This window comes from Anser cygnoides, chromosome 2 (genome assembly GCF_040182565.1).
Source record: "Anser cygnoides isolate HZ-2024a breed goose chromosome 2, Taihu_goose_T2T_genome, whole genome shotgun sequence".
Classification (NCBI taxonomy): Eukaryota; Metazoa; Chordata; class Aves; order Anseriformes; family Anatidae; genus Anser; species Anser cygnoides.
Genome location: NC_089874.1, coordinates 84,909,475 through 84,935,717, shown reverse-complemented (window position 1 = coordinate 84,935,717; position 26,243 = coordinate 84,909,475). Strand labels below are relative to the sequence as shown.

The following is a 26,243-nucleotide window of genomic DNA, read 5'->3' as shown; positions in this document are numbered from 1 at the left end:
CTTTTCCCCGTGACCCTGCATAAATCTCATCAATGGTTCTACTAAAAAAAGCACGGCATATGTGGAGGAGGGATTTTATCCTGCTTTTTGTGTGTGTGTGTAACTTAGTCCAGTTGCAAAGCTCAGCTGGGGCTTTCCTGCAAGGAAGGGCTGCTGAAGGTCTTAGTCTGTCCTCTTCTTTCTTTTGGAGCTCTGCCTGTCCCCTGATCCTGTTGGAGCACAGATGACCTCACTTTCCAAAACTTCTCCAAGTTCCTAGATCCCTGCAACATACAGTTCAGAAATCCCAGTGTTTTCACCATGCTCTAAAGAAGCCCCCAGGACTATAGAAGATGTGCAGAGCTCAAGCAAATATTCGTGCCCCAGGACAGCACGAAACTGAGGGAATCCATGCTTTTTCTGCTTGGATAAAGCATAAAGAGTTGATAAATAGTTATCCAGGTGAAGCAGTCAGCCATGCTTGGTTGAGAAATATGGTGTATGGGATAAATAATGTGGAAACTAAAGAAAAGAGTATGAGTAATCAGTGCTAACCATCCACAACTGTTTCTGGCAGGGGCAAAACAACCTACCAGGCAAAATGAATTAGGAAGGTGAACACAACCAAAAAACAAAACAAAACAAAACAAAACACCTCCCACAAACAAAACAAACAAAAAAAACACCTTACATAAAATACTTGCATATATACATATAAATATGGGCATATATATATACAACCCACTTTCCCAACCTCACTTTTCCAAATATCCATTATTGTTTTAAGCAAATGCTCCTGATCCAAGGATGTTAATGGAGGCATATTTTCAAAATTAACTTAACAAAAATAGCATATTAAAAAATAAATGTAGGCAGGGAACTCAACATTCCCGTGAAAGGGAAAATGTGAGTCAGTAACCATACACATTCCAGCAATTTTTTTTAAATCCATCGGTAATGTGGTGCAACAGTCAACAGGCAACCAATCTGGCAAAGCAAATGGTTGCTTCCACCTCTGAAATAGGAACTTGTGGGTATTTTCAGAGCAGAAGACTGGATTTAGTGAATTTGTAGGCTGTGGCATTGCAATATATCTTCCTATAGTGTAATTAAGAAAGAATTAGTAGCGTTTGACTGTTGAGAAACCACTGGCTTCATTTAACCTAAAACAAGTGAGGAGGGGATAGGAAAGAATCTCTCAAAGGACTCTTTTCTTACACCTATTAAAAATCCTGTATCTATGAAGTGAATTATCATATAATCTGTGTAAACTTTACTTTTATCCATGGTCCCTACCTTTTACCCACGGTCCATATCTTAATGGAGAAGGGTTGGTTGTGTGGACCACCTCTTCACAGTCCCAGTGTTTCTACAGAAGTACATTGACTGCGTATGTTAAAGACATAGTAATCAAACATGACATAGGAGTTGAAAGGAAGAGGCAGCACCGAGACAGACTCTTTGAAGATTACTACTACAATACAGACCATGCATGGGTGGTACATCACCGCTTGAAAGTCACTCCAATACTCAAACAACTTGGAAGATGTGCAGAGAGGTAACAACTTGACCTTTATAAATAGCTGAGTTATGCTTGATTTTTATTTTTTTTTCTTCTTGTGGCTTGGATATAGAGAAGCATACACAGCCTGGGTGACTTTGAAAACTTAAACGGAAATGAAACAGGAAGTCAGATCCTTTCACCGTTTGTTGATCTGTAAAGACGAACTCAGCCTGTAAAGCCTCATTTTGTCCCCAGCACAAGAAGTTGGGGAGAGAAACCCAGCTGGGAGGATACTCCAGAGAGAAGATGCAGAGGCGACATGACAGGATTGCAAGCAAAAGCAGAGACCAGTTCGCTGAGCAAGAAAAAAGAAGCAGAATTAACCACTCGAAGAGAACGGTTGGTAAGTTCATTGAGCTGTGCCTCTAAATTTTGGCATCTTACCAAGCTGGGGATCAACCATAGGAAGCCTTTGTGATGGAGATCATAGCTGCATGGGCACTACTTTTACCTTTGTGTTGGACTATACCTACCTGAGTAGTAGTAGTAAATTAAAATATATAGGGAAATTGTTCCTGACTGTTAATAATGGACTTGAAAAACTGAAGGCTGAAGCTCTCATCAGCTCTGTACCTAGGTTTTTCACTTTTGCTGAGCTGGATACTGTTGCCTTTGTCTCAGTGAATACTTTCAGCACTCCTTTTGAATTGTTTGGGTTCTTTGGGCTGTGGTTATAATCCTGTCATTCATCTGCAGATGGGAGCAAGAATATGCAGTTTCTTCTGCTGATGATTTGTCAGTTTAAGCAGAGACAGTTAAAATGTCTTCATACTTGCTTAGTGCGTCTTCCAGTATAAGCTTTTGCTGTGCTTGCTCTGGAGTCTCACGTGGGTACAAGCAGAGGGAGGTCAACACAAGTCATGCAGCAGCTTGCAGATGCCATCACCTGGAGAAACGCACCAAGGTGAGGTTCATGTTATGGGCAAGTTTATAACACTCCCCTAAAAGCGGGAAATATCATAAATATCCTGAAGCAGTAGAGGTTTGCCATTGGCATGTAGCCTTGCCTAAGCATCATGAATATGTGCAAAGTGCCATGAGCAGAAAGTCAGGAGGAAGAGACTCAGGCTTAGGCTGCTTTCAGCTTTTCAGTTTGAGCTCCTGGAGCTTCCCCGTTGTCCCCATGGAGCTGCTGCTTGCTCCGAGGGGAGGCGTTACTTCTGCAAAGAAAACTTTGAGCACGCCCTCTAAATGGGGCCTTCTCTAGCTCCCTGCATGGTTCTCCAGGGTGTTTTGGGGAAGTTCACACTTGGACAAGCTTTCTGAACCCTCGTAGCAGCACAGAGAGACATAGGCTGTTCTACAGGTCGCATTGATGTGGTAAAGGGATGCCCTGAGAGGAGAGCAGAGAGTCAGGAGCTGGGAAGGACTCACTGAGACAGGCCTTGGTTCGCAGCTTTTGTACTAGGTGTGTTTCACCTCTCTTCCCCAATGAGTCAGCAGCCAGATAAACATTAACTTTCACACCCAGCTGCACATGGAAGCCATCTATTAAATCCCAAGATACTTACACGAGTCAGAATGGGCAGAAAGAGGACAAATTTGGGCCTGGCCAGAGCATGAAACCATGAAGTGGTGCTGAAACCAGCCTGCTGAGCGCAAGGGGAAGCAGCTCCTGGAGCTGGAGCCAGAGGGGGAAACTGAAGTCTGTGGGTGCTGAGGTGGCACTCAGGATTTTTTTTATTTTATTTTATTTTATTTTATTTTATTTTATTTTATTTTATTTTATTTTATTTTATTTTATTTTATTTTATTGTTATTTATTATTATTATTTCTGAGAAGGATTTTTCTATAGAGCAGCACAGAGTGCTGTGCAAGTGACAGCTTTGTGTCTTTGAAGTCAAATACTTACCCTGTCTGTTCTTAGCTGTTTTTTTTTTTGGTTTTGTTTTTCTTTTTATTTTAAAACCTAGATTTTCTTCTCCTTGTGTGATCCTTCTCGTGGCTTTCTGTGAGCCCGCACTTGACAGGTTTGTCCCCAGCCCCGTTAAGCTCCTGCGCTGCTCCTGAACGCAGCCCTGTGAGTTTGTCCCAGCCCTGTGCCACAGCGAACTGCTAATAACTCTGTGAAAGATTTAAGTCTGCGTCACTGGCTCAGCCCATTACAATTCCCTTCTGTTTCTCCTGCAAAGTCCCCGGGGGAGATGAAAGAAAACTGTTTTTTAATGTGTAACCAGAAAAGGAATAGCTCTGCTCTATGCAAATACCCCACGTCGGGCTGGGGCGGGTTACAACTGAGGCACTGCTGCAGGGGAAGGGATCTGGCAGGGAAGTTCTTTCGGGACGAATGAGCTCCACCCTGCTAATGAATGAGTGAGGAAACGAATTTTTAATGGTAGAAAAAAAAACACACACACACACACACCAAAACAACAAAGCACAAAATGACTTTGAGGTCACCAAGCCGCCTTTACACATCACGGCTCGACCTCAGGCAGAGGTTGGCCTCCGCTGGGGGTCCCGTTGCTGACAGAAAACACCAAACAACCACCCCACAGACTACCCCTAAAGGCTTGGGGGGGCAAAGAAGGGGGGACACGGCCACGTCCCCCCGCCCCCGTCCCGCCCCCTGCCCGCCCGGGGCGGTGCCGGCCTCCGCCCCACGGCCTCCGCCCGCCGGCCTCCAGCCGGGCTCCGGGTGCTGGCGGGGAGCGGTGAGGCCTGGGGGGGGGGAAGGGGATCGCGCGGTTTCTTTTCCTTATTTCGTTATTATTTATTATTGTTGTTGTGGTTTCGTTTCCTGCTCGAGGCCGTGAGGCCGTTTTTCAGATGAAAAATGGGATTATCGGGAGAGCTGCTGCTGCGGAGAGGTGGTTTTGGGGCGAGAGGCAGGTCTTCTGGAGGGAGCTCTGCCGTTCGGGAATGGGTCTGCTCATTTTGTGTCTCGGGGATCCTGTGTGCCCCGTGGGAGTTGCTGTAAGGTGTGTGGCTTTGCCGTGACAGCACGTGCCGCCTCGCGTTGGGTGCACGCGTGGGCTCCTGCTGTTTTTGTTCATTCGGTTCTTGCTGTGCCGGGCTCCTGTTGTTCTCATGTGTTCGGTTGTTGCTGAGCTGACTCTGAACCCAAACGTTGCCCGCTGGCTTCTGTTCCCATCAGACAGGTGACGGTTCGGGGAAAAGGGGATCGGAAAGGAGCATGTGGTGCGGGAAGATGGGTGTATCCCTTCGGACCCGTGGCGTGTGGTCTCGGCACCGCGGCCTCCGGAGCTCTGTCAAGTGGTGCCGTGGGCTGCAGGTGCCGTGCCCTGTGTGCAGGGACACCTTTCTGCCTCCCTGGGTACCCGTTCAGCCCTCGTTCTGCGCCACCTTCCGTAGGAACCAGCTGTCTGCTCCCTGGAGGAGCCCTGCGGACTTAATTATTACACTTCCATCTTCTGAAGTGAAGAAAGAAGCAGATTTCGGGGGCATTGAGTAAGTGAGTTTTAAGCTTTCGTGGCGCCAAGTGCCCTGTTGCTAACTAAAGTGTGACAGCACGGTTATTCCCACTTCCGTCCTTTGACCCGCTCCAGTTTCTGCAAGTGACGAAACAAAAGAGGTAAAGCGTGTGACACAGGAAAGAATGATTCGCTTTGGTTTTAGCACTCAGAAAACTGTTTGCTCGTCACTGAAGTTTGTTCCTTTAAGACTTGTGTGCTGTTACTGCTGGGTAAATAATTTAATTAGGAATCGAAGGGGACACCATGAGGAAAAGCTGCAGTTTTGCATATTTATACAAAATGCTAGCAGTGTTGTTTAAGCATCATGTGAAGGGTGTTAGAACTGATTTTCAAGGGCAAAAGCAGTAAAATGCTGGTCAGCATGTAAATTACAGGTGCTTTTCAGGTTTGGCCTTCTAAATATATATATATATATAATTTTCATAGTTCTGAGTTTGTTTGTTTGTTTTTGCTGTTGGGATACACATTTTATCATTTTGTTTTACTTCTTGGACCAGGCTGCCTGACCAGGTTGTGTGGCTTTCCCTCTCAGTCTCAGGACTTTCTGCCACCCCGTTTCTTAGATACCGCTTCCAGGTTAAATCCTCAGATCCTATCTACCGAGGCTATAATAACAAACATTAACAGGTTTTTCAGTAAAGCCTGCAATTTTCCTGGAGCTTAATGTCTGAAAATGATTGACCTTGTGTGATTACCCAGGCAAATGAGTTTGAGATTTCAGAAACACCTCCCTCCTGTGCTTCCTGGCCCCACACAGCTGAGCCGTGGGAGTCACAGTGCCAAATCACGCTAGGGCAGACGAGGATGGCTGTAATTCAGTTGTTTTGAAAACACGAGAGAATAACCAGTGCTCAGGTGTCAAAAGGTTGTGCAGCTGTGCTGCTGTCATTACGCCCGCATAACTAAATTTGCGAGCGTGATTTGGATGGCATGAAGTTCATCTTAAGGAGCTTCCTAATTTCCTTTTAGTTTAGGCTATGAAACTGTTTTAAAAATTACCATCGGGCCCCATTAGTCCTATTATATTCATGTTTTTATTCAGCCATCCTGACTTCTAAAAGAGTTGTAGTACTCCTTAAAGTCAAATGCTCATCTGAGTTGCTGTCTGATGTTTGACCCTGCATCACTTAAGGATCCGTTTTCTGCTGTGAGGGAATTTCTGAGGCCACAGCAGACATACAGCAGCATCCTTCCTGCACTCCCAGGCCGATACAGCTTTCGTGTTGTGGGCCTGTCGGAGGGACAGGGAACTTCGCCCACGCACTCTGGTGCTGGGATTCCCGGCACGGCAGGCCTGGGTGCGTGGTTGGGACACCCCAGAGCAGACACCGCAGCATGCTGCCTTCCAGAATCACGGAGAGAGAGCTGCTCGTTAACTAAAACATAATAGTTTCACGATGGAAAACTCAGGACTTGCGTGTACCAGCCACAGCAACGTAAGAGTGGTCATTTGTGGCTAGGGATCTCGTGCCAGTACTGAGGTGCTAGACAGAGTTTAGTCTGCGTGTTGCGTGATTTGGTATGATGGGAAGTCGTTTTTCAACAAGCAGCGTAACTCACGGTTGGGTTATCTGTCGGCTGAACATGCAGTAAGTCGGAGTTTCACCCCAGTGTGAGAAAAGGTGGAGACAGGGGTGCTGCTGTCCTTGTCTTGAGAAGGATACAGTGAGGGCAAACACGCTGTCAAATACTCCGGAGCAGCAGTAGATCACTTTGTGAATTTTTTGAAAAAATTTGTGTCAGCAACTTCTAGTTTCTTTGTAGCCTTATTTTGTCACTGTAGTTCCTTCCTCATTTTTCACCACTGAGGAGCAATACTGTCCAGTTTTTGCAGCCTCAGGATCCAGAGCCTGGCATTCGGGATTTCTCTATAGCTCGTGCTGGAAACTCTTGACGGGGAGGGGAGGCGTGTCCCGAGCTCCTGTCCCCATGCCACCAGCAAGGTCAGGTGCCGCTTGCACGATGTGGCTGACAAGGCAACTTGTGCTGCCTGAGGATTGCTTTCAACTAACATTTATCAGAGGAGAAGGCTGCAGGCTGACCAGAGGAGCTGTGCTGTCTTATTTGAACTGTGTCACCTTAAGGTGGAGGGCTGAAAATACAGGACGGTATGCCTACGTATACTCAGTCCCTACTTCTGTCGCCAGCTGTGTGTGTGATCTTTGGCAAGACCCTGTCTGAGATCCCTTGCCCATAATAACATGTTTCTGAGGTTGCCCAGACCTTAAGTGTTTAGAATTTGCGTTTCCAGGGCAGGGTGGTTGTGCTGATGCTGGGAAGGCAGCAAACATGTGCCTTAACGCCAAAGTATTGCCATGACATTGTCCTGCGGGTGGGGCTTTGGCCATCATCCAGCGCTGTAGCATCAGTGCTGGGCAAGGCGCTGGGTCAGCTGCTGCAGGGAAACACTGGTATGGTTTTCATCGCTCCTAGCTGAGCTTGCACAGGCTCTGCCAAAATCCGTCGTTCTGCAGACTTTGATGCTTTCTTTAGGTCTGTCAGACAGGGATGTCCTACCAGTTTCTCCCGGTTTTGTTCTGAGCACAGCTCAGAGCAACGTGTGCGCCTGCCGTGTTTACGCTGGAGCGACCTGCTGGCTTCCTCAGTGCTCTTCAGTTCTGGTTTCATTTCGTATCACTTCCTGTGCACGAATTTTAGCTGTGGCACGCTTGCCAAAGGCTGGGGTTTTAAAAATAGGCACTTTCGCATCACTGGAGATCTTCTAAACATTACACTGCCACATTCCAAGGCTGGAAATGGCCTTAAATTCTGTATATTGTTTTCATAGTTTCCAAGTGAAAATAAGTTGTGCCTTTGCCAAGTGCCACCCCCTTGAAAAGAGCTTGATATGTGAGGGTGCCACCTGAGTGTATTTTTACAGGGCTGCATCATCTGTATATTACGTGGACCTCCCCACCTAGCTGCCAGGTGCTCGGGCAGCTGGTGCAAACACTGTGGTGTCGCAGCACCGCGGTCTGTTGGTCCTGAGCACTTTGCTTAGAGCTCCTCGGGGCATCCAAGTGTCTGTAGTGGTACCGAAACTGCTTAACAATAACAATATGTGTTTTCACAGGCAGAGAACTTCCACGCAGAATATTCTGGGTTCTCGTATCACGTTTTAATGAAATGTTCGTACTAGCTATGACTTTAGTACTACTGCATAATCATAATGAAAATTTAAGCTATCTCAATGCAGTCAGTTTTGCGTTCCAACTTGCCCTTTTTGCTTAAGATTTTAGGAAAGAAATGCATGGTAATGCACTCCCAGAAAATTGGCAGGGGACTCCTGTGTGTGTGAGCTAACTCAAGCATGTCAGCTTGAAAACGATGCCCTTTAAAAGATGAAGAGAGGGAGCACGGTTTAAAAAATACCAGCTGCCTCCATACTAATAGCATTATTATCTGCAGAATAAAGCTGGAGCTGTGACTTTCATCAGGCTGGACGTTGAGAGGAGGAGGGAAAGAGACGCAAGACCAATTCCAGCCATTTGTATTCAAAGCGATGACTGGTATTTTGCTTTCTGTTGCTTTTCTCTTCTGTTTTTAATCCATCTTGGAAACAGGGAGAGAGACAAGCAGAACTCCCAAACAGACAAACGATAGTGCTGGAATAACCTCTGCGCACACCTCCTGGGAAAGAACGGGGATTGTGATCTGACCTGCCGCCAGGAGATGTTGCTTTTTAATCCTTATGAAAAATGCACAGCTCTGTGTAGCACTTTGTTATGTGCAGAGTCTGGTAGACTTCTGGAGGGGGCTGTGCTGTGCAGGCAGATGTAAAATCAGAGTCATGGGGGTACAGCAGCAAAGATCTGCTGCGTGCCAGCGAATGGAGGTGGGAATGATGAGCTGCGTGGATGCAACCTGATCAGAGGGGCTCGCTTTTGGAGCAGGATCTTAACAAGACCCTGGTGTCAAACATATGCACTGCCTGTAAGACCAAGCAGCTGTTAGTGATGGTGCTCAGGTGGTAAACAGGCTCAGATGAGTTCATTTTTTTGTTGTTGTCTGTCATGATGCTACCGTGTTCCCTGGCTATTGCTTGGCATAATTGTTTGTCAACAAGGAGAAATGAAAAATTCCTCCTGCAGTGAGTGCCTGCCAAGTGGGCTGGCATTTCTGGCTGCTTTCTCCCTGGAGCTACAGCCCTTCAGCAAAGGACCCCACGAGGTGTCAGACTGCTATTTAGCAAGGAGCTGCTGAGGGGCTGGGGACCCACCTGGGACATCCAAGGGCTGTTTTGTCCCCAGGCACCCCTGCAGCCTGCCAGACCCCTGCCTGGAGAAATGGTGCCTGCGATACGTCGGGCTGGGGGGAAGTGCTGGTGGCCGGCCTGGCTCACCACTAGCAACTGTGCATCCCTGGAGGGGTGGGCTGTAGGTACAGGTTGTCTGCTGTCTAGCAAACAAGATTTAAAATTCTTATTGCTAACGTAAGACTTCAGCTTTTTTCCAGACTGAAGCTTCAGCTATCTAGACAAATCGACAGAAAAACCCAAGGAGTTCATACGACTCTGGCCTATTAGTGAAACTTAAGCAAAAGAAGACGTGCAGGAGGAAACTATTTACTCTGTCAGTTTGGGTTGAGCACAGGAGGAAAAAAAAAAAAGTATTACAGAACCCCTTTCGAAGAGTTGTGTCTGCAAATAGATAAAGCAGAAACAAATGTGAGTGGCTTTAGGGATGACTCAACATGCAGCTCGACAGCAGACAGAATAAGCACCCTTGGAGTGGGCTTCCTTGAAATAATGGATTTAGCGCTTTTACGTAAGTTCTGTTTGAAGTTTACAGGCATTAAATAGCGTTTCTGAACGAGGACAGATGTTTTTCCACATGAGGGAGAGAAAAAAAAGGAGGAATCAGCACAGCAGAAAATTCAGAGGCTCCTTCTTTAAAAGGAAGTTGATTATATTTATGTTTAAGTCATGGTTAGGAAAAAGAGCTTTTAAGAAATACTTCAGGTTTTTTATGGTGTAAAAGCCTTTTCACATATTGCCGTGGACTGTAAAATCTCTGAAGGCTTCTGTCGTGTTTTTTTTCTTACATAGATGGAAGTGTTGTTGAGCTTGATTCATCTGAAGGTCCCGGATGGCGCCCTGTGCCTTAAGAAAAGGAAACTGAATTATACAGGAGATCAAGCACTGACCTTTCCTTTTGTTCTTGTAGGAATGTGTAGAGAAGAAATGGTATATGTGGGCTAAGGCACGCATTAATACCTTGACTGCACAGATGAGATTGGTTCTGTAAAGGTAACCATAATAGGGTGTGCTTTAGATAATCACGCAGCCGGTGAGAACTCATCATGCCTGTTGCTACAGAGTGGGAGTAAGCGGCTGTCAGAGCTGGGTGGAAACGTTAACAGCAGCAGTCCGGGTCCTGTTAAAGACCAGGGAATCCAAACGAGGCTGCCTGCCTTTTTCATGTATTTTTCCTGAAAGACCTTTGCAGAACGGGGACGAGGGCTGAGAGAACATTTGAGACTCCTACACGGACCAGCTGTGTAAATAAAGGCTTTCTTGCCAGTGATGGGCCTCGGTGCTACAGAAAATTCTGTTCTCTAGGTAATTGCATGATTCTGGTAACAGCTTGGGGCTGGGATTTTGTTTAATTTTGTTGGGTAGAAGTTGAGATGTGGTCAGTAGACATGGTTTAACTTTTGGTAAGTCACTGACAATTACTGTCTTTGCCTGTAAACGGTTCCTTCCCTTCTTATCCCAAGCAGAGATCCTAATCTCCAGTTGTTGCATCAGAACAGGTGAAGAAAGTTTGCTCAATGGGTTGACCTTGCTTTGCTTGGTAAAGAAAGGATTTCTTAATGAGATGGCTATTGAATCACCCAGTGCTTCCTGTATACCATGTGTTTGATCTGTTCTGGGTTCGGTAGTTTCTCTTTTATTTATTTATTTACGGTATGGTGCTGATAATAAACTCTGGGAAATCAAAGTAGTCACTTGGCACTGCTTATAAAGGCATGCTTCTTTCTTTTAAGCTGTTAGGGCTTGTAATTTATTGTAGCTATTCAGTCTGTATAATTAATAGCTTTTTGTCTCTTTTGGCTCAGAGAGTTGAGGTGTATGTGCGGATCTGTGTGGCACTCAATGGATGCGTGTTTTATAAGGATCAGTTTGATCTTGTTCCCATAAAAGAAGGAGTTAGCCAATTTTATGCCATACCCTGGTACTTACGCTACGCAGTTTGGAAAAACATAACGTGTAACAAAGGCAGCTCTGCAGCACACACCGAGTGCATGCAAACTTGGACCTCCTGGTGCCAAGCCTTGCTTCTGTTTCTTAAATACCTTAAGTAATTCCTCAGCTGGAGGTTCAAGAAAGCTGGAAAAGGGTCTGATACACAGCATCTCTGAGTTCTGCACTTTTTAGTGTAGGATCAAGGATTCCCAGGCTCTCTTTCTAGCTCTGAATCCAAAAGAGGAGTGAAAAGGAGGGTATGGGTGGGCAGCAGAAGGGTTGGATCGGGGGATCCCAAATCTTGTTCCTCTCTTTGGAGGAGGGTATACCTGGTTTTTGGGAACTAGGTAACATGCATTATGTCCTGTTTTCAATACTAAAATGAATGCAAGACTGTGAAGAGGAACGTCTTTAAAGGAAGTCCCACAGTCAGCTTTTAATTTTGGAAGATGCTCTGTCTTGCTCATGGCCTTGGTACAGGGTGGGGAGTAAGAAGGTGCAAGGTGCCATCACGCTGTCATCCTGCAACATGCTCCAGTGCTGTGTACAGTGCTGCATGCTGGCTCCCCAGCTGATCCCCTACATCTTGCATTTTGTCAGTCATGTTTTGAAGGTGACAGCCTTCAAAAGAGTTGTGCGGGAGACTGATGTGGGGCTTTTTTTCTTTTTAGTGACTTTTCTTGAGCTACAAGAGTTACTTGTGCAAGAAGCAGATGTTGCAGATGTCTCTTACGTGTCATTTTTCTGGCATTCTTTCTTCTGTGTGCCTCTCCTGCTGACTTCGGCAGGTTTGGCACTAGCAGGAAGTTGATGATGTGGCATGAAAAGAAAACACGGTGCATTACGTACTTTGTAAGACAAACACTGCTATCAGCTCCTACCTCAGTGCTGTTCAGCCTCTGTTCATCAAAGTTTCTTCTCGGAGCTCTGTGAGACGTCCTGGGGCTCTGCTGTCCCGTGTGGGAGAAGAGTCGAGCCTCCCAGTCCCCGCGGTGATGCTCGCAGTCAGCCTCCAAAGAGATGTCGTGTTGCAGAGCAGCCAGGCTGTAGCCGTCTGCGGAGAAAGAGAAGGGATTGCATCCATATCCTTGGGAATGGACTGAGTTAAAAAAATCTGTGGGTTTATTTTTACCCCCACCCCCACCCCCCCCCCAGCATGTTATTAATTTAATTGCTTTTCGTTTTCTGAAGGGTTTTGGAGGGGGCAGGTAGGAGGAGGAGAGATCTATTTTAAATTGCTCTCTTCGTTAATCCGTGTCTTGTTCGTGATGTATTTTTATCTGCAGCACGTTGTGATCCAGCTGACACTTCTAGATGTCACTTGAATAAAAAAAAGTAATTAAATTTCAAAGTGTGACATATTCAGTTAAAGTGGTAACTGAATTACCAAGTGCTGTTTGAACAGCAACTTTTCCATGACAGGAGGGAAAGTTTATGAAGACCAGGGTGTGCTGTAATAAAAGTGTAGTGAAAATACCCAAAATCACTTGTCTGCAGGTTTTCCCATCTCCTGTTAGGCTTTTTGTTAGGGAAATTTTCTCCTTGGAGAGAAGTTGCTCATGCACTTGCTGACCCTGTGCCTTGAAAGGGGTTTTGTTGGACTCCCAACAAAAGGTTGGTTCTTTTTGCAGGATTAATGCCATCAAAAGCTTAGATTGCTTGTTTTACCATAAGAGCTCATGCTGATGCAGTTCTCTCATCTTTTTGCCTGTAAAAGGGGTTAAGGAAGAATTTTTGCATGCTGTCAGGCTGTTCACATACATCTCCGGTACCCAATAAAGCAAAGCATGTCAGTTGAACACACAAACCAGTTCCACTTTTTGTAGTACCAGTTCATTCGAAAAAGGGAACATACACTCATTTTAAATAATGAGATGGAAGGCTGCCACATCTTCCTTTAGGTACTGTATGTTTAAGTTGCTGTTAGCAAGTTTTGTTCAAATCATCATTGGTTTTTGAACAACAGTGTGACAGCCAAAACACTCGTTGACTGCGTGGACCAAATAATATCTGTAAGCCTTTAAGTTCCATTCCAGTCAGCAGGAGGTTCAGTTATTTATGGTTGAATAAGATTTTTCAATGCTGATACTTCAATCCTAAAGAAGAGAGAGAATATACTGCTGTGACTTGATTCTGCTAGGAGTGTTGTCTTCTACTAGTTCTCAGTTTTTGTTCTCTTGGTAGCAATTTGGGTGCTTATTAAGAAGGCATCTCTTGGTTTCCATCAGCAGTGTGTGCTCTAAGTGGGAGTATCCCAGTGTTTCCATGAGCTGTGACATTTTTGAACCATACAGCTGATGTTTTGCTGTCTGTTACTTGGGACCAGTAATAAACACTTCCTACAGCTTCGGATTTTTGGTCTTCTTGGTTGTGTGCATGTGTGTCTGCGCTTTTCCTACTCGGCACGTACAGGTTATGCCAGCTAAGCACTTGTTAGTGCAGCATGTGAGTAGAAGATAACAGGTCTGTCTTGTATGAATGGTGTTCACAAGAGTATGGGTTTTGTGTAAATTTGTACTTGTGGCCAAAAAACTTCTCCCATTACCTCTTTAAAGTTTATTAATACCTTTACGTTTACAGCTCTTAACCTGCCTCTTGTTCAAGGTAGGCACTAGTTATGGGTCTTGCGTCCAGACTACGTGCGTATGACATCCTGTAATAAAGTATCTTAAAACAACAGAATATTGGGAAAGGCCAAATATCAGCAGTGCTCCGTATATACACTACAGTGCTCATAAAAATGTATGTGTGGCTGTTGATCTCAGTGCCAAGGTTTGAATTCGCATGTAACTCTGTGACTGGATAGCTTTCGACAGTGCAGGGGCTTAAGCTCCTTGGAAAACTTAAGCCCCTCTTAAATTTCCTGTTACAGCCAGGAGGGGCAGAAGTTCAAATGACATAAAACTATGCTGAATGAATTATTCCCTTCATGGACTCTCTAGAGAATAATTTTTTCAGCCTTCTCTGGAGATTCCTTAAAAAAAAAAAAGTTCTCTTAAAATTTTGTACAAAAACAGTGAAGAAGTTACTAACAGAGCAGCTGTTGGTCATAAAGTCTGGGAATTTCCTATGCTCAAATTTCAGCCAGAGAATACATTTCTCACTTAGGGAGCAGACACTGCATTTGTCAGTTCCTCAGCCTCCATACCCTCTCTCAATTCTAGGGTTTTTGATTAACAGAAGACTACCAAACCTTTGTCTAGCCCTCCCAATAACATCAGAAGATCAACAGAACCCTGTCCTGGCTTATGTCAGTGAAGAACAGTGTGATCATCTCCTGAGCTTTCTACCAAATCCCTGGGGAGGAGTTTTCTCCTGAGTTTTAAATTGTCCCTAAACTTGCCCAAATTGAGCCAGGAACATTCCTTTAATTCCTGTGGCATTCATATGATGCTTGGTCAGCTAATGCATTGCCTGATATGGCACATTTGCAGACTACATCTCCTAGGAACCTCTGGTCGTTAAAACCTTGACTTAATGGCAAAGTGATGACAGTACAGGTCTCTGGTCCAGCACATCCTGAAGCAATTTTTTTTGTTGTTGTCATTGAACAGTTGCTTTGGTATCAGTCTCGTGAAGCCTTCCACTCTATTTTGACTATATATCTAGCCTTCACTGTGCGGAGGAAAGCTTGGAAGCATGAACGGTGTACACCCCAAAACCTATAAACTTGAAAAAACAAGTGAGTTACTAAACATACTGTGCCTTTGGCATTTCATCTTGCATTTTTCATTTGGAGTGATATGGTGCTTGGATGATTTCTCTCTTGAAATTAAAAAAAATAGAAGTATTGCTAAGCAGTGAAAGATTTTATTTTTTTTCTCTCTCTCTTTTTATCACTGTTGTAGGAAGGCATGAGGTGCAGTCCTGGACAAGAGCTACCAAACAATCTTTGTGTCTCATGTGGCAAAAAGTGAAAATACAGCTAATGCTAAGCATGTCTTTCCTCGTTGCTGTTTTTTGGTATTGCAGAAGGCTATATGGCTTTTTAGCACAGCTATTGAAACGGTAGGTTTTTATTATGCAGACTTCTGATTTTCAATGCTGTTGCTTATTTCAGTAAGTATTTTCCTTTGACAACCCCTTTTTGACACCTGTTTTATCATTTGGATTTCAGGTGGAGCAACTACCTTCAAAGAAAACTCATAAGTAATCTTTTTGTTGTAATTCTGTCTCCATTAATCCCCCTGCCCTTTAAATGCAGAACAAGAGAACTAATCTATGAATTAATCTTGATTTAGAGAATCACAGTGTGTTGGCAGAAGTTGATCTACTTGGCTATAGTGCAAGAGAATGGAAAGGAGAAACAAAGCAGGCCAAACATATGAGGGAGGTAAGAGTTAAAATTTAATCTCTGCACGTGGATGGGGGAGAGGTACCTGAGGAAGGAAGAGCAGTCAGTTCCAGAACAAGCAGCTGTTACAACTACCAGAGTTTGCTGCACCAGTTGTTTAAATGAAAAGAAAAATGGATAATGTTAGCATGAGTCCAAATAAAGAGTGCAGTAGAGCAGATCACAATCTAGATCAGATTTTAGTTTTACATCTTCTCCGAATTCTTCTCCATCGTACCAGCCACCCAAGCAGCGGCTGTAAGTGGTCAGCGTGAGCTCCCATTACAACAGCACGAAAATATGATCCCAAGCACTGCAGCCCAAATAACTTGGCCTTAGGCAGTGTCTCTTGTCTGAGACGCCAGCTGAGATCCTCTTAATAATCATACTTCTCATTGGGTTTTTATTTCTCATACCTTGTCATTTTAGCTGATAGTTTCTCGCAGCTTAGTAGGTTTTCTGCTTAATTGTGAGTCAAGGTGACAGAGCTGTGCTGTACCACGCCAGACTTTATGTCCTGGATAGCTGAACTCCAGAGCCAGGGGCCTACTTACTTCAGGGCTCACTAATGCTAGTTAACTGCTTTCTGTCTGCTCGTGTGTTCTCCAGCTCTGTGTTGTATGTGTGCTTACACCCTCATAGGCAGAAATGGCAGCTGCATTTCTCACAGAAGACATAAGGTACTGCACGTGCAAAGGGCTGCTGGCAGTTGTATCTTGGTGGCCTTTGATGGAGGCTGTGTGGCAGACGGCGTGCCAGGAGCAGTGGTGCGCTCTGAAGGGCCCTGACAGGTGCTTGCAGTTGCAGCAGTACTACAGTATCCTAATTTGTGATGGGGTTGGGTCTCCAGGAGCAAAGAAGAGCAGATATCTATTTTGTGGCTCTCTGTTTCAGTTGTGTTAAGTGTCAGTCACCAAGGGAGGCTTGGAGACTGTGGGCTGGATCTATACTTTTCTCATACAACCTCTAGCTAAAGTAGCTATACCAGTGGTAGAGTAGTGGTGTCCCTTAAAAGAGGCTTAGTGTCAAATCCAGTTAATCAGCTAAATGTGACGTTACATCCTAGCGTCCTCATGGTGTAGTATTTCAGATGAGCACAGGATAAATATGGCATCAGTCTATATTTCTGATTATCTAACGATGGTGAGAGCACAGAAGAAGTTGTGCTGAGAGAGATCAAAGAGGCAGAGGGGGCAGGAGATGCGGTAGTAATGAGAGACACTGAGTATCTGTCCTGGGTAACAGCTAGGGAGTTCAAGGTGCTGCCAGTGACTGTTTCATGGGACAGTTTTTCAGGGAGCTTTAGGAAAGAAAGCAACCCTTGCCTTGGTCCTGAGTAGTGCGTAAGATCTGCCTTAAAATACCGCTTTCTAATTACTATTGCTGCTCTCTGGAGCAGGAGACAGGATGTATTTGTATTCAACATCCTTACAAGACCAACAAATCAAAAGAATCCTTACAACTGCATCCACCTTCAGAAAGGGAAACTACATAAAAATGAGGAAGCTTGTTAAAAAGAACCTAAAAGACTGCTAAGAGACTTTAAGTATTTATAGTTGGTGTATTTGACGTGTATATTGTTTGAGGTCATGTTATTGGAATCACAGAGCAAATGTGTATCCAAAAGGAGTTGAGGATAAAAGGAAGTGGGGCCAAACATAAGGGAAGTATCAGGAAAAAAGAAGAAATCTTTCAAAAAAGCAGTTTTGAAAGTCCAAATGATGACTGGAGAAAAGATCCAACTTTCCAGATTAAATGCAGGAAAACAAGAATGCCAGAAGTGCCCAGAACAACACACAACAAGGCTGAAAGTGATTTGGAGGAACAAGTAACTAAAGATAACACAACTTCTAATAAATTAGCAACCATATGCTGAGTAATGAGTCTTTCAGAAGATCTATGAGTCTGTTAGATGATCAGAGCTGAAAAGGAGACTCAGGGGAGCCTAGTGTATGGATGGTGACATTGGGCTGAAGTTGTCACTGTAAGAAGGATGTTTTAGGGTGAGGTCTCCTGAGAGCCTGAACAAGCCCCACCTGCTTGCTGTCACCAAAAGGGGCAGTCCTTTGCTTGTCTTGCCTCTCCTTTTTCCTTGCCTCGTTCTAGATGAGCAGTCCCTCCACCTCTCTTGTGCTGACTGTTACATGTTCTTTTGGATGTGGTTCACCAGAAGGGCTAGCTGGCACAGCAGGTCATCCCGAAGGAGAGGCCTGACTCCCTGCTGACACCTGCTCCTAGCATGTGCTCCCAGTACACCTCTTGTGCTGGCCCTGGCATTCACCCGATCCTTCTCTGAACCACCTGAACTTGTCGAAGTAGCAGGAAGCTAACCCCTCTGGAAGAATTCGTTAGGCTACAATAGTCTCAGCTGATGCAAAGGAAGAGTGGGGGAGATTGCACAGCCAAGAATGGTATTGGCTGTGGTTGCTGTCACTCTTCCTTAGCCTTAGGTCATCACCGTGTGATGGATTCAGGTCAGGATAAGATGATGTTTCTGCTAAAAGGAGAGTTCTCCAGATGCATGTTCCAGCCCTCTTGCTGCTCCACCCCATGTGTCAGCATAACTTGTGAAGTGACTGGGGTTAAAGCCGTTATGGCAAAGAAATTTTCACTGATCTTTCCTGATTTGGTTGACCACGTAAATGTTTATGCTAGCAACAATGTAAAGACTGGAGCAAATAGCCAGGTTTAGAGACAGTGCAGAATCCCTTTTAAGGGGCAGTGCCAGTTTAAAGGTGTTTACAAAAACTATGATGTTAGGTCATTTTTGTGTATATAAAATTTATAAATATACTCTCTCTTTCCCTTAGTTCCCTCTTATGAGTAGTTTGGAATTGGACTCCAGTTTAACATGGGTTTGATCCAAGTTTTAAGATGTTTATTGCTAAATTTCTTGTTGGTCTTTTTTAGGCATATAATGAATTGTTTTGGAACTATCATATCAAGTATCTGCGACAGGTCAAGAAGGACAACTATTGCGTGCTAAGAGCAGTACTTTTTCAAATACTCAGTCAAGGCATTCCTTTTCCATCGTGGATGAGGGAGAGAGATATCTTAAAGGTAAAATTCAGTTCCTAAATGAACAAGATCTAGGGGCCATTGCAATGCAGAAGGAAGCTTTGTTCAATGATAAAAGGGATATGTGTGCTGTGGTAGTAGAGGAAAATTGTTGTTGAAATTTAAAGAGAACTTTTTCAAATTCTTTGAACTATGCTTCACTGAAAAAGTCCCTGATCTAAATATAATGACATGAACACGAGGTTTAAAATAGAGGGGGAAAAAAAAAGTGGCAAGATAAATGTTTCTGCTGCTCTGCTAGATTGCACTCCCTTAACACAAAAGGACTTGGCTCCCCCTCATTCACATCCATGTAAAATCCAGTGGCTCATTTGGGAGCACAGCTGAAGAAAGCATCAAGCATAGCTGCTCAGCATGTTGCTGGAGCAGTGTGAGCTCTGTACTGGGTTCCAGGAGCTCTGTCAGGAGACAGCAGTGGGGAGGTGGGTATCTGTAGCTGTTGCCTGTGGGGGCACATCTGCCAACTGGAAAGTGCCTGGAATCCTAGAAATCTTACTGAGTTTGGATGTATCCAGCCTTCCTAGAGTGTGGGCTATATATTTTGCTGAGAACATATTTTCTTCTTTTTTGGCTGGCATTGTTTTAAAAGTTTCTTAAGGACTTGGCAGTCGAATGGAGCTTCCTCAACATTTGATTTGTTCTGAAGCCTATTTCTATTTTTTATTTGAGCTGTACAACCAGAGGATAGAACCACATCATAAACTAAAACGTGTTGCAATCTCTGTAGGCAAGTTTATATAACTTCGTTCTACTTCTTGTTATGGTTATGATCTCTACTTAATTAATTTTTTGGTTTTTTTTTTTTTCTTTCAGCTCCCTGAAAAGCTTTTGTATTCTCAAGGTTGCAACTGGATTCAGCAGTACAGTTTTGGTCCAGAAAGATATACAGGTCCCAACGCTTTTGGGAAATTACGCAAATGTATGGAAACATTAAAGACAAACGTGAGTATTTAGGAGGTGGTTGGGAGGCATAAAAGCACTGAGAAGTGGGTTGAAATTGAATTAGGGATCTTCAGTACATATTTCTATGGCAGGTTCTTCCCAGGTTCAGAGAGCTCAGCTACTGGTCAGGCCATCATTTTTCCTGCAGAGGAATTCATTTTTTGGGGGGTTCTGCAAGCTAAGTATTTGGGGTCTCCCAGCAAGTTAGGAAGGCCATCCTATCCACGGCTGTTACTGCATGGTTAGCTGCCCTTGCCATCAAGTGGCTCCTGCAATACCCCGTAATGTCAACAAAAATAACTACATGCTATAGGATATCCTCCTAGATTCCCTCCCCAAATTGGATGGAACAAACAAATGGTGCATTTTCTTCTCAATCTTGACTTTCCTCTGTTCCCCTCTCAGTTAAATGTTTTATTTATCATGTTCTATGATAAGTTCTCTCTGTAAGCTGAAGCACTTGATTACAGCAGCAACTCTGTAGTTTTAAACATTATCAGTGATAGTAACCAAACATTTTAAAACAACAACGAAATAATAACTAGACTTATTTAGCTATAGAAGCAAAGTATTAGGAAATAAAAAGAGGGAATTAAAATTGAGAACCAGTCCTTGTCTCTTGCCTGCAGTGTCAGCTGCCCATCTTCCAGGGATGTTTCTCGTGTTTCTTGTGTGCAGTTATCATCTTGTCCTAGTTGCTCTTTGTGTTTGTCAGTGTTAGGTTGTTTGGCTTTTGTTTTTTATCTTCTTGTGGTTCTATGGAAATAACATCGACTTACAAAGCAGTAAGCATTTAAACTGGATGCTTGTAAAGAAAAAATGTTTCAAGTCAGCATGGTAAACAAATCCATACAGTTTACAAATTGTTGCAGAGCAGCTTTATTATGTAGTGCGCTTTTACTGACCACGAGGTCTAACTCCCAGTTTTATTATTAAAAAAGATGCTGTTTGGCCAGTGAGATGGATTTTCGCTTATTTTAACAAACATGTTTTTATGCTACATTTAGAGGTGTGAAAAGAGCCAGCACTGGGAGTTAGGGTTCTGTTGCATTTAACTGCCTGCTTGCTTCATTATTTAGCCAGTACCCCAAGAAACCTTGTGTGTTTTCATGGAGCTTGAACAGCCAGATTTAGTAAACGTTTCTTGGTGTCCAAAGCTTATAGATGCATTTCTGCTGTAGCTTATGGTTTGAAGATGCAGGGAAAGTGGGCTCTGCCAGAAGTATATGAAGACTTTTGAGGAATATTAGTCATATACCAGCATGTTTTTTCAAGAGGTTTGCTTTGCACCCTGAACTCAGGAGTTTGAGCCTTCTCTCTCCAGACTTGCCTCTGTTGACCAAACTGCAGCAGAGTGCCTGGTTGTTGGCTAAGCCCAAGGCAGCCACCTCTTTGCTGCCCAGCTCCATCCTAATCTTGGAGGCTCCTGCTCACAGATGCTGTTGTGCCTGGGCTGTGTAAGTCAATAGGCAATTTACACTCTAGGCTTTTCACTTAGGTAGCAGAGGTCCTCTAGCAAAGGGGCAGTAGTGGGTCATCCACTTGGTTTTATTCCTCATCTGTGAGAAAGGTCTTCAGGAATGCATGAGGAGGAGATTGAGGGATCTGTTTCTCAATTTAGTATCGCAGGTACATTAGATTATTTTCTTTTTTTGTTGTTATTGCTACGGTTCAGTTTATGGCAGTTTCAACATATAAATGATACAAACAGAATTAACTGAAACTAATTTGATTCCCAGTCAATGAGCATCATCTTTTGTTGTGATCCTAAAAAACCTTTTGGTTCCAAATGACAGCTTTTATCCACTGTGTTCAGAACTGGCTGCTTTAAGCTTTCTGGTTTGGTATCCTGACCAATGTTATTAGTATCCTGGCCAACCCCTTTTCTAGGTGTGAGCACTGACATTTGACCCCCCTAGAGTAATACAGAGTTAAGGAGCTCTCATAATCAACAGTGAGCAGAATGAGAAATTCCTACCCATTGTAGTCCTACATGACCTCATGAAGCTGAACACCGAAGACATACAGATGGGTATAGTTCATAATAGCATGCTGGCATGTCCTGTTTATATAAGTTCCTTTTAACTGACCTGCTTCTGAATTAGGTTTGGCATCTAAAAAATTTAAGCTAGCATAACTTTAACATAAAGGATACTATAGGAAAATAACTAAATTTTGGAAGCTGTAAGTTAAAAACAGGCCAGGAGTCATCACTTAATCTAAACTTTGCTTATGGGTTAGTGTGTGTTTGATGCACCTACATGGATTTTTCTACAACTTTCTCAGGTATTTTTGGTAGTTACATTCCTTACAGACTCTTTACTTACAGTCATAGCTGGATTTTCTAGTGTGACAGTGGGTGGCTTTTGTATAGGAGAACTGCATTTGCTTTCTCGTAGCCTATCATCAGCATCCAGATGCTTGGAGCTCTACGTAGCAAATAGGTTCAGCTGGATAAATGGAAAATGAAATGAATAAGGTTTGAAATCTCACTGCAGAACCTGTAATTATTGTTCTTCTGTGTGCTTTCTAGTGGATTGAAATAAGTGGTACTAAAGATCACGAAGAAAGAGGAAACATGTGTAATGCACTCTTTTCTGATGAGAGCAAGGAGCACAAACTATATGAGGCCATAAAATTCGTCATGCTTTATGAAGTTGTTGAAGCCTATGAGCAGATAAAGAACAGGGAAGAACCTATACCCCATCTTTTTAGCCTCCTCCTTGCTCGGGATACTTCGTCTGACCCTTTGAGTTTCATGATGAATCATCTGAACTCCATAGGTGACTCTGGTTGCCTAGACCAGGTAATGATACAAATGAAAAACAAATCACAATTATTCACCTAATGACATCAGAGATGGAATATATTGTACATCATCTGTGATAACTGGTCTATTTTTTTCTTTGGGATGTAGGGAAGTGCACTGCAGACAGGCATTTTTCTTCCAAGGAGATAAAAAAAAAAATGCAATAAAATAAAATAGGGTTGACAGCTTTCTTGCTGGGCCAGAAATAAGTGCTGTGATCTGTCAACGAGACATAGCTTAGAGCTTTCCAATGGGTGAGATTATTTTTCATAATCAGTTTCAGTTTATCAAGTCAATCGTTAGATGTTGCATTCCCCTTCAGTTTCATATAACTAGATACTTTATGCTCTGTCTGGCTATGCCCAAGGATGTGAGCTTTTTCCAAAGCATTTTTCCAGATTAAGGCAGCTTTTGCAAGTAGTGTGGAGGAAGAGCCAGTTCTCAAGCTTAATATGCATGAAGTACAAAGAAATGTTTCCTTTCACCATTATATTTTGCTAGCAAGTGATCACAAGGTGGCAGCCTTCCCATTTTCCAAGGTGTATCAATCTTTTAATAAATGTTAGTCCCTTCTTGCTCCTCAGTAAGGTGTGTGAAACAAGTTTGGGAGCAGATTATATATTGTGTAAGGTGGAAGACAGATGTTTCCAAAGCTGCATCTGTTAGCCAGAGTACCGTAACATGCAAAAGAGCAGTGGAAAGATGGTTGGGACACTGAGAATATCCTCAATGTTTTAATTTCCTTACTTCGGTTACAAAAGGGCCCTTGTAATTCTTTGTCTACTGTTTTGAGGTAAGCTAGGTGACTTGCCTTAACTTAGAAATCTAAACAAAGAATAATCCAAGTCTAGAAATACACGTCTTACAGGCCTGTTTTATTTTTAGGTTGAAATATTTCTTCTTGGATACTTACTTGAAGTGAAGATTAGAGTTTACAGACTGCATAGGTTTAATACTGAAGATTTTCAAGTAAACTATCCAGATGAGTACCGAAGGGAATGGAATGAGGTTTCTCTCCTGACTGAGGATGACCGCTATTATCACATCCCTGTTATCAGAACATGAAGGACCAGTGACTGTTCTTTTCCTTTGTATAATATAGTGAGTAACTGGTTCCAGTGAATTAGGTTTCTAATTGGCAGCAGAAATGTACGTTGATGATTACAAAATGATTTGTGGGCTTATTGTGTAAACACTTTGCTTTCCCATTACAGCTCAATTCACTGCCAGTCAGCCATAAAGAAGCATAAAATATAATGTTATATACTGTCTGGGTGTCATATTTGAGGGTTGTTGGACACAAAAGATTAGACTGCATGACCAAGAAAGAAAAGGTAACGTTATGTTTTCCTTTGTTAGGCTAATGGTTTATTCTGGCAATATCTGGATGGTTTAAACTTAAGTTCCTAAAGAAATTCCTGCCTTTCTCTTTTCTGTCCCTAGCCAGGGTGGATGAATCACACAGGAGGCAACTCCTGGAGTCCCGAATTTATACTCCAGGACATGAAACTTGCACTGATTTGAGGCTGCCTAGCATGTGAGGCTGCAAACTGGGGCCACTGTGTAGCTGATTCAGATCAGATCCAGCTTTCACAGTTGCTGCAGTGTCTCCCTCCAGAGACAGAAAGAGCAAACAGCTGCAGACTGTAGTTACTTCAAACACTTGAAATTAAGCTGTCTGCACTCAGTACTGATATCTGAAGCTGAAGAAGTGTTACAAAGAATGAGAGAAAAACCACACACACAACAATATAGTGCCAGATGAAAGTTTAGACTCCAGTGTTTGAAGAAATCTGTCTGGGACAACTAAATGAAATTTACTTTATTACATGGGACCTTTTGCCTGATTCTATTTTCTAAAAGGCTCAATTGTGTTTTGATTATTTCTAAAATGAGGGACCTTAACTTGTACAAATATTAAAATGATACAGTAGATCTTGCAAAATATTTGTGAAATACTTAAAATCCCATAGGTATCAGTTACATTGAAAAAGTGGGGGGTTATTATTAGCTAAAGTCTCTTCTTTCATTGTCATACAGATACAGGAGTAGGTAGGTTTGGTTTTAATTCCTACAGGGGAAAATAGAAGCCCCTAGTAGTAATTAAGTCCGTTTAGTAGTAATTAAGAATACAAAACTGTAATCTGGGCCTGCAGGAGCTACAGCAGTTGAATGTGGTAACTAAATGGTAATGCTTGGAGTGCACAAAGACTACTCTGCTCCTTTGTGCAAAGGAAAGAAATTTTATCCCTTACAGTCCTTTTATTTGTATGTATATGTATATATATTTATAAATACAAACACCTGAATGCTGTATTATAGCAGGTTTGTTTCTTGAAAGTTTTTCCAAGTTCAGTTTTGTTCAGCAGTTTGTAGCTTTTAATTAAAAAGGCTTGATACATATAAGAATTTCATCTCATCAAGACCTGCATGTCGAATATTTATTTTAAAAAACAAACAAAAAAACAACTTTATTCACTGAATTTTCACTTTTTTTTCCCACTTTAGATTTGGTTCTGCTCCATGTGGGGAAATGCTATAATGCCTGGGCATAGGGTATTGTTGTCTATTTTTCATCTACAGTGTGTATAACACTTGCACCTATCAATAAACTTGTCTATATTTTATTCTTGTTTTGGTACAAGCAGACATACCAAAAAATTGTATATTTTTATAGAGAGCTTTTTAATTGTTTGCTATTATTTATGAATAGCAATGCAAAAGCATGATAGCTGAAAGTGCTAAATTGTCAAAATGTATGTTTATGTAATGTCAAGCACCTTAATAGAAGGGAATTAATAAAGATCTAACACAGACAGTGAAATTTATCTCGCCAATTTGGATGTTTACATGTGATCTAAGTCACCTTGGGCACTCTGCAAGGTCAGTGGAGGGCAATGGCAGAGGAGTTGAAGGCAGTTAATCAGAGGAATTGATCTCCAGAAGAACATGGTTCCTCCTCATTGACTGTAATGGGAGCTGGCAGTGACCAGCATACAAATACCTGGTCTAGATGTCTGAAGTGAAGTAGTTCCAGGAATCCAGAAAGGATATGCTGAAACATCAGATGTCAGTGGTGCTGGCTGAATCACGACAACAGCAGAAGTGAGATGTGAAGGAGGAGAAATTTGAGGTGAGGATAATTGCAAGTCTTACACATGAAGTCAGAAAGTGCTCTGAGAAACACTGAGACAGGTTTGGAGCTGCACTGGTTTTAGTCGTGTTTTCTGATAATTCATTTTAGCTACGGGTAAAGCAAATATTTTATGTACAAAGTAACGTATATACATATGTATAAAATATACAAGTATATAAATGTAAATATGTATATATGAAAAAAAAAATCATCCTGAATCAGTGGTTACAGACAAGCTTGCTGTAGGAATCCAGAAAGCTAAGCACTAAGACATGCACTGGAGAGCTCTGTTCTACTGCTGTCAAGTGATCAAAGAGCTCTTTTCATCTTCTGAACCTGTGATTACTGCGTTTCTGCTCTTGAACTTTGGAAGGCTGTCATTTCAAAATCACTCATGTCCAATAACTTTGCTTTGTAATTTGTAGAAATGGGACAAATTTGGGAATGACAAGCCACTGAACACAGCATACAGATGTCTCATGTAGATTCTTTGTGTATAATGTATGTATTTTTTATTTTATCTAGTTGTTATTGGAATAAATGGTTTTCTACTCTAGGTCCGAATCTTGGAGCTGTGAACTGCTTACCATACACATAAACAGTAAGCTTAGGTCAATGTGATTCAGAATCAGTTGTTTGTGAAATAATTTGATTATTAATCCTTCAGAAAATTATCAAGGTCAACCAAAACAAGCTTTGCTTGGTTTTAAAAAAAAGTTTTAAAGTTTTTCTAGCTTTTTTGCACTTAGTTTCATCTTTCCCCGTGAAGAAGATAAA

The 26,243-nt window shown here is 42.8% G+C and overlaps 1 protein-coding gene across 7 annotated transcripts; it reads left to right on the top strand.

Annotated features, from left to right (window-relative positions):
• The first annotated feature begins 1,661 nt into the window (after positions 1–1,661).
• On the top strand, positions 1,662–26,022 carry OTULINL (OTU deubiquitinase with linear linkage specificity like). 7 transcript variants are annotated; one of them, XM_013193590.3, is made up of 9 exons: positions 1,754–1,886; positions 14,723–14,850; positions 15,017–15,176; positions 15,286–15,317; positions 15,410–15,501; positions 18,412–18,561; positions 19,393–19,521; positions 22,055–22,327; positions 23,216–26,022. In XM_013193590.3, the coding sequence occupies exons 2-9, from the start codon at positions 14,808–14,810 to the stop codon at positions 23,393–23,395; spliced, it is 1,059 nt and encodes a 352-aa protein (XP_013049044.2). In that variant the 5' UTR covers positions 1,754–1,886; positions 14,723–14,807; the 3' UTR covers positions 23,396–26,022. The 7 variants fall into 7 exon arrangements, with proteins under 7 accessions (XP_013049043.2, XP_013049044.2, XP_047906144.2 ...); XM_048050187.2 differs by lacking the exon at positions 1,754–1,886 and adding an exon at positions 4,057–4,198; XM_013193589.3 differs by lacking the exon at positions 14,723–14,850 and having other exon boundaries at positions 1,662–1,886.
• The last annotated feature ends 221 nt before the right edge of the window (positions 26,023–26,243 follow it).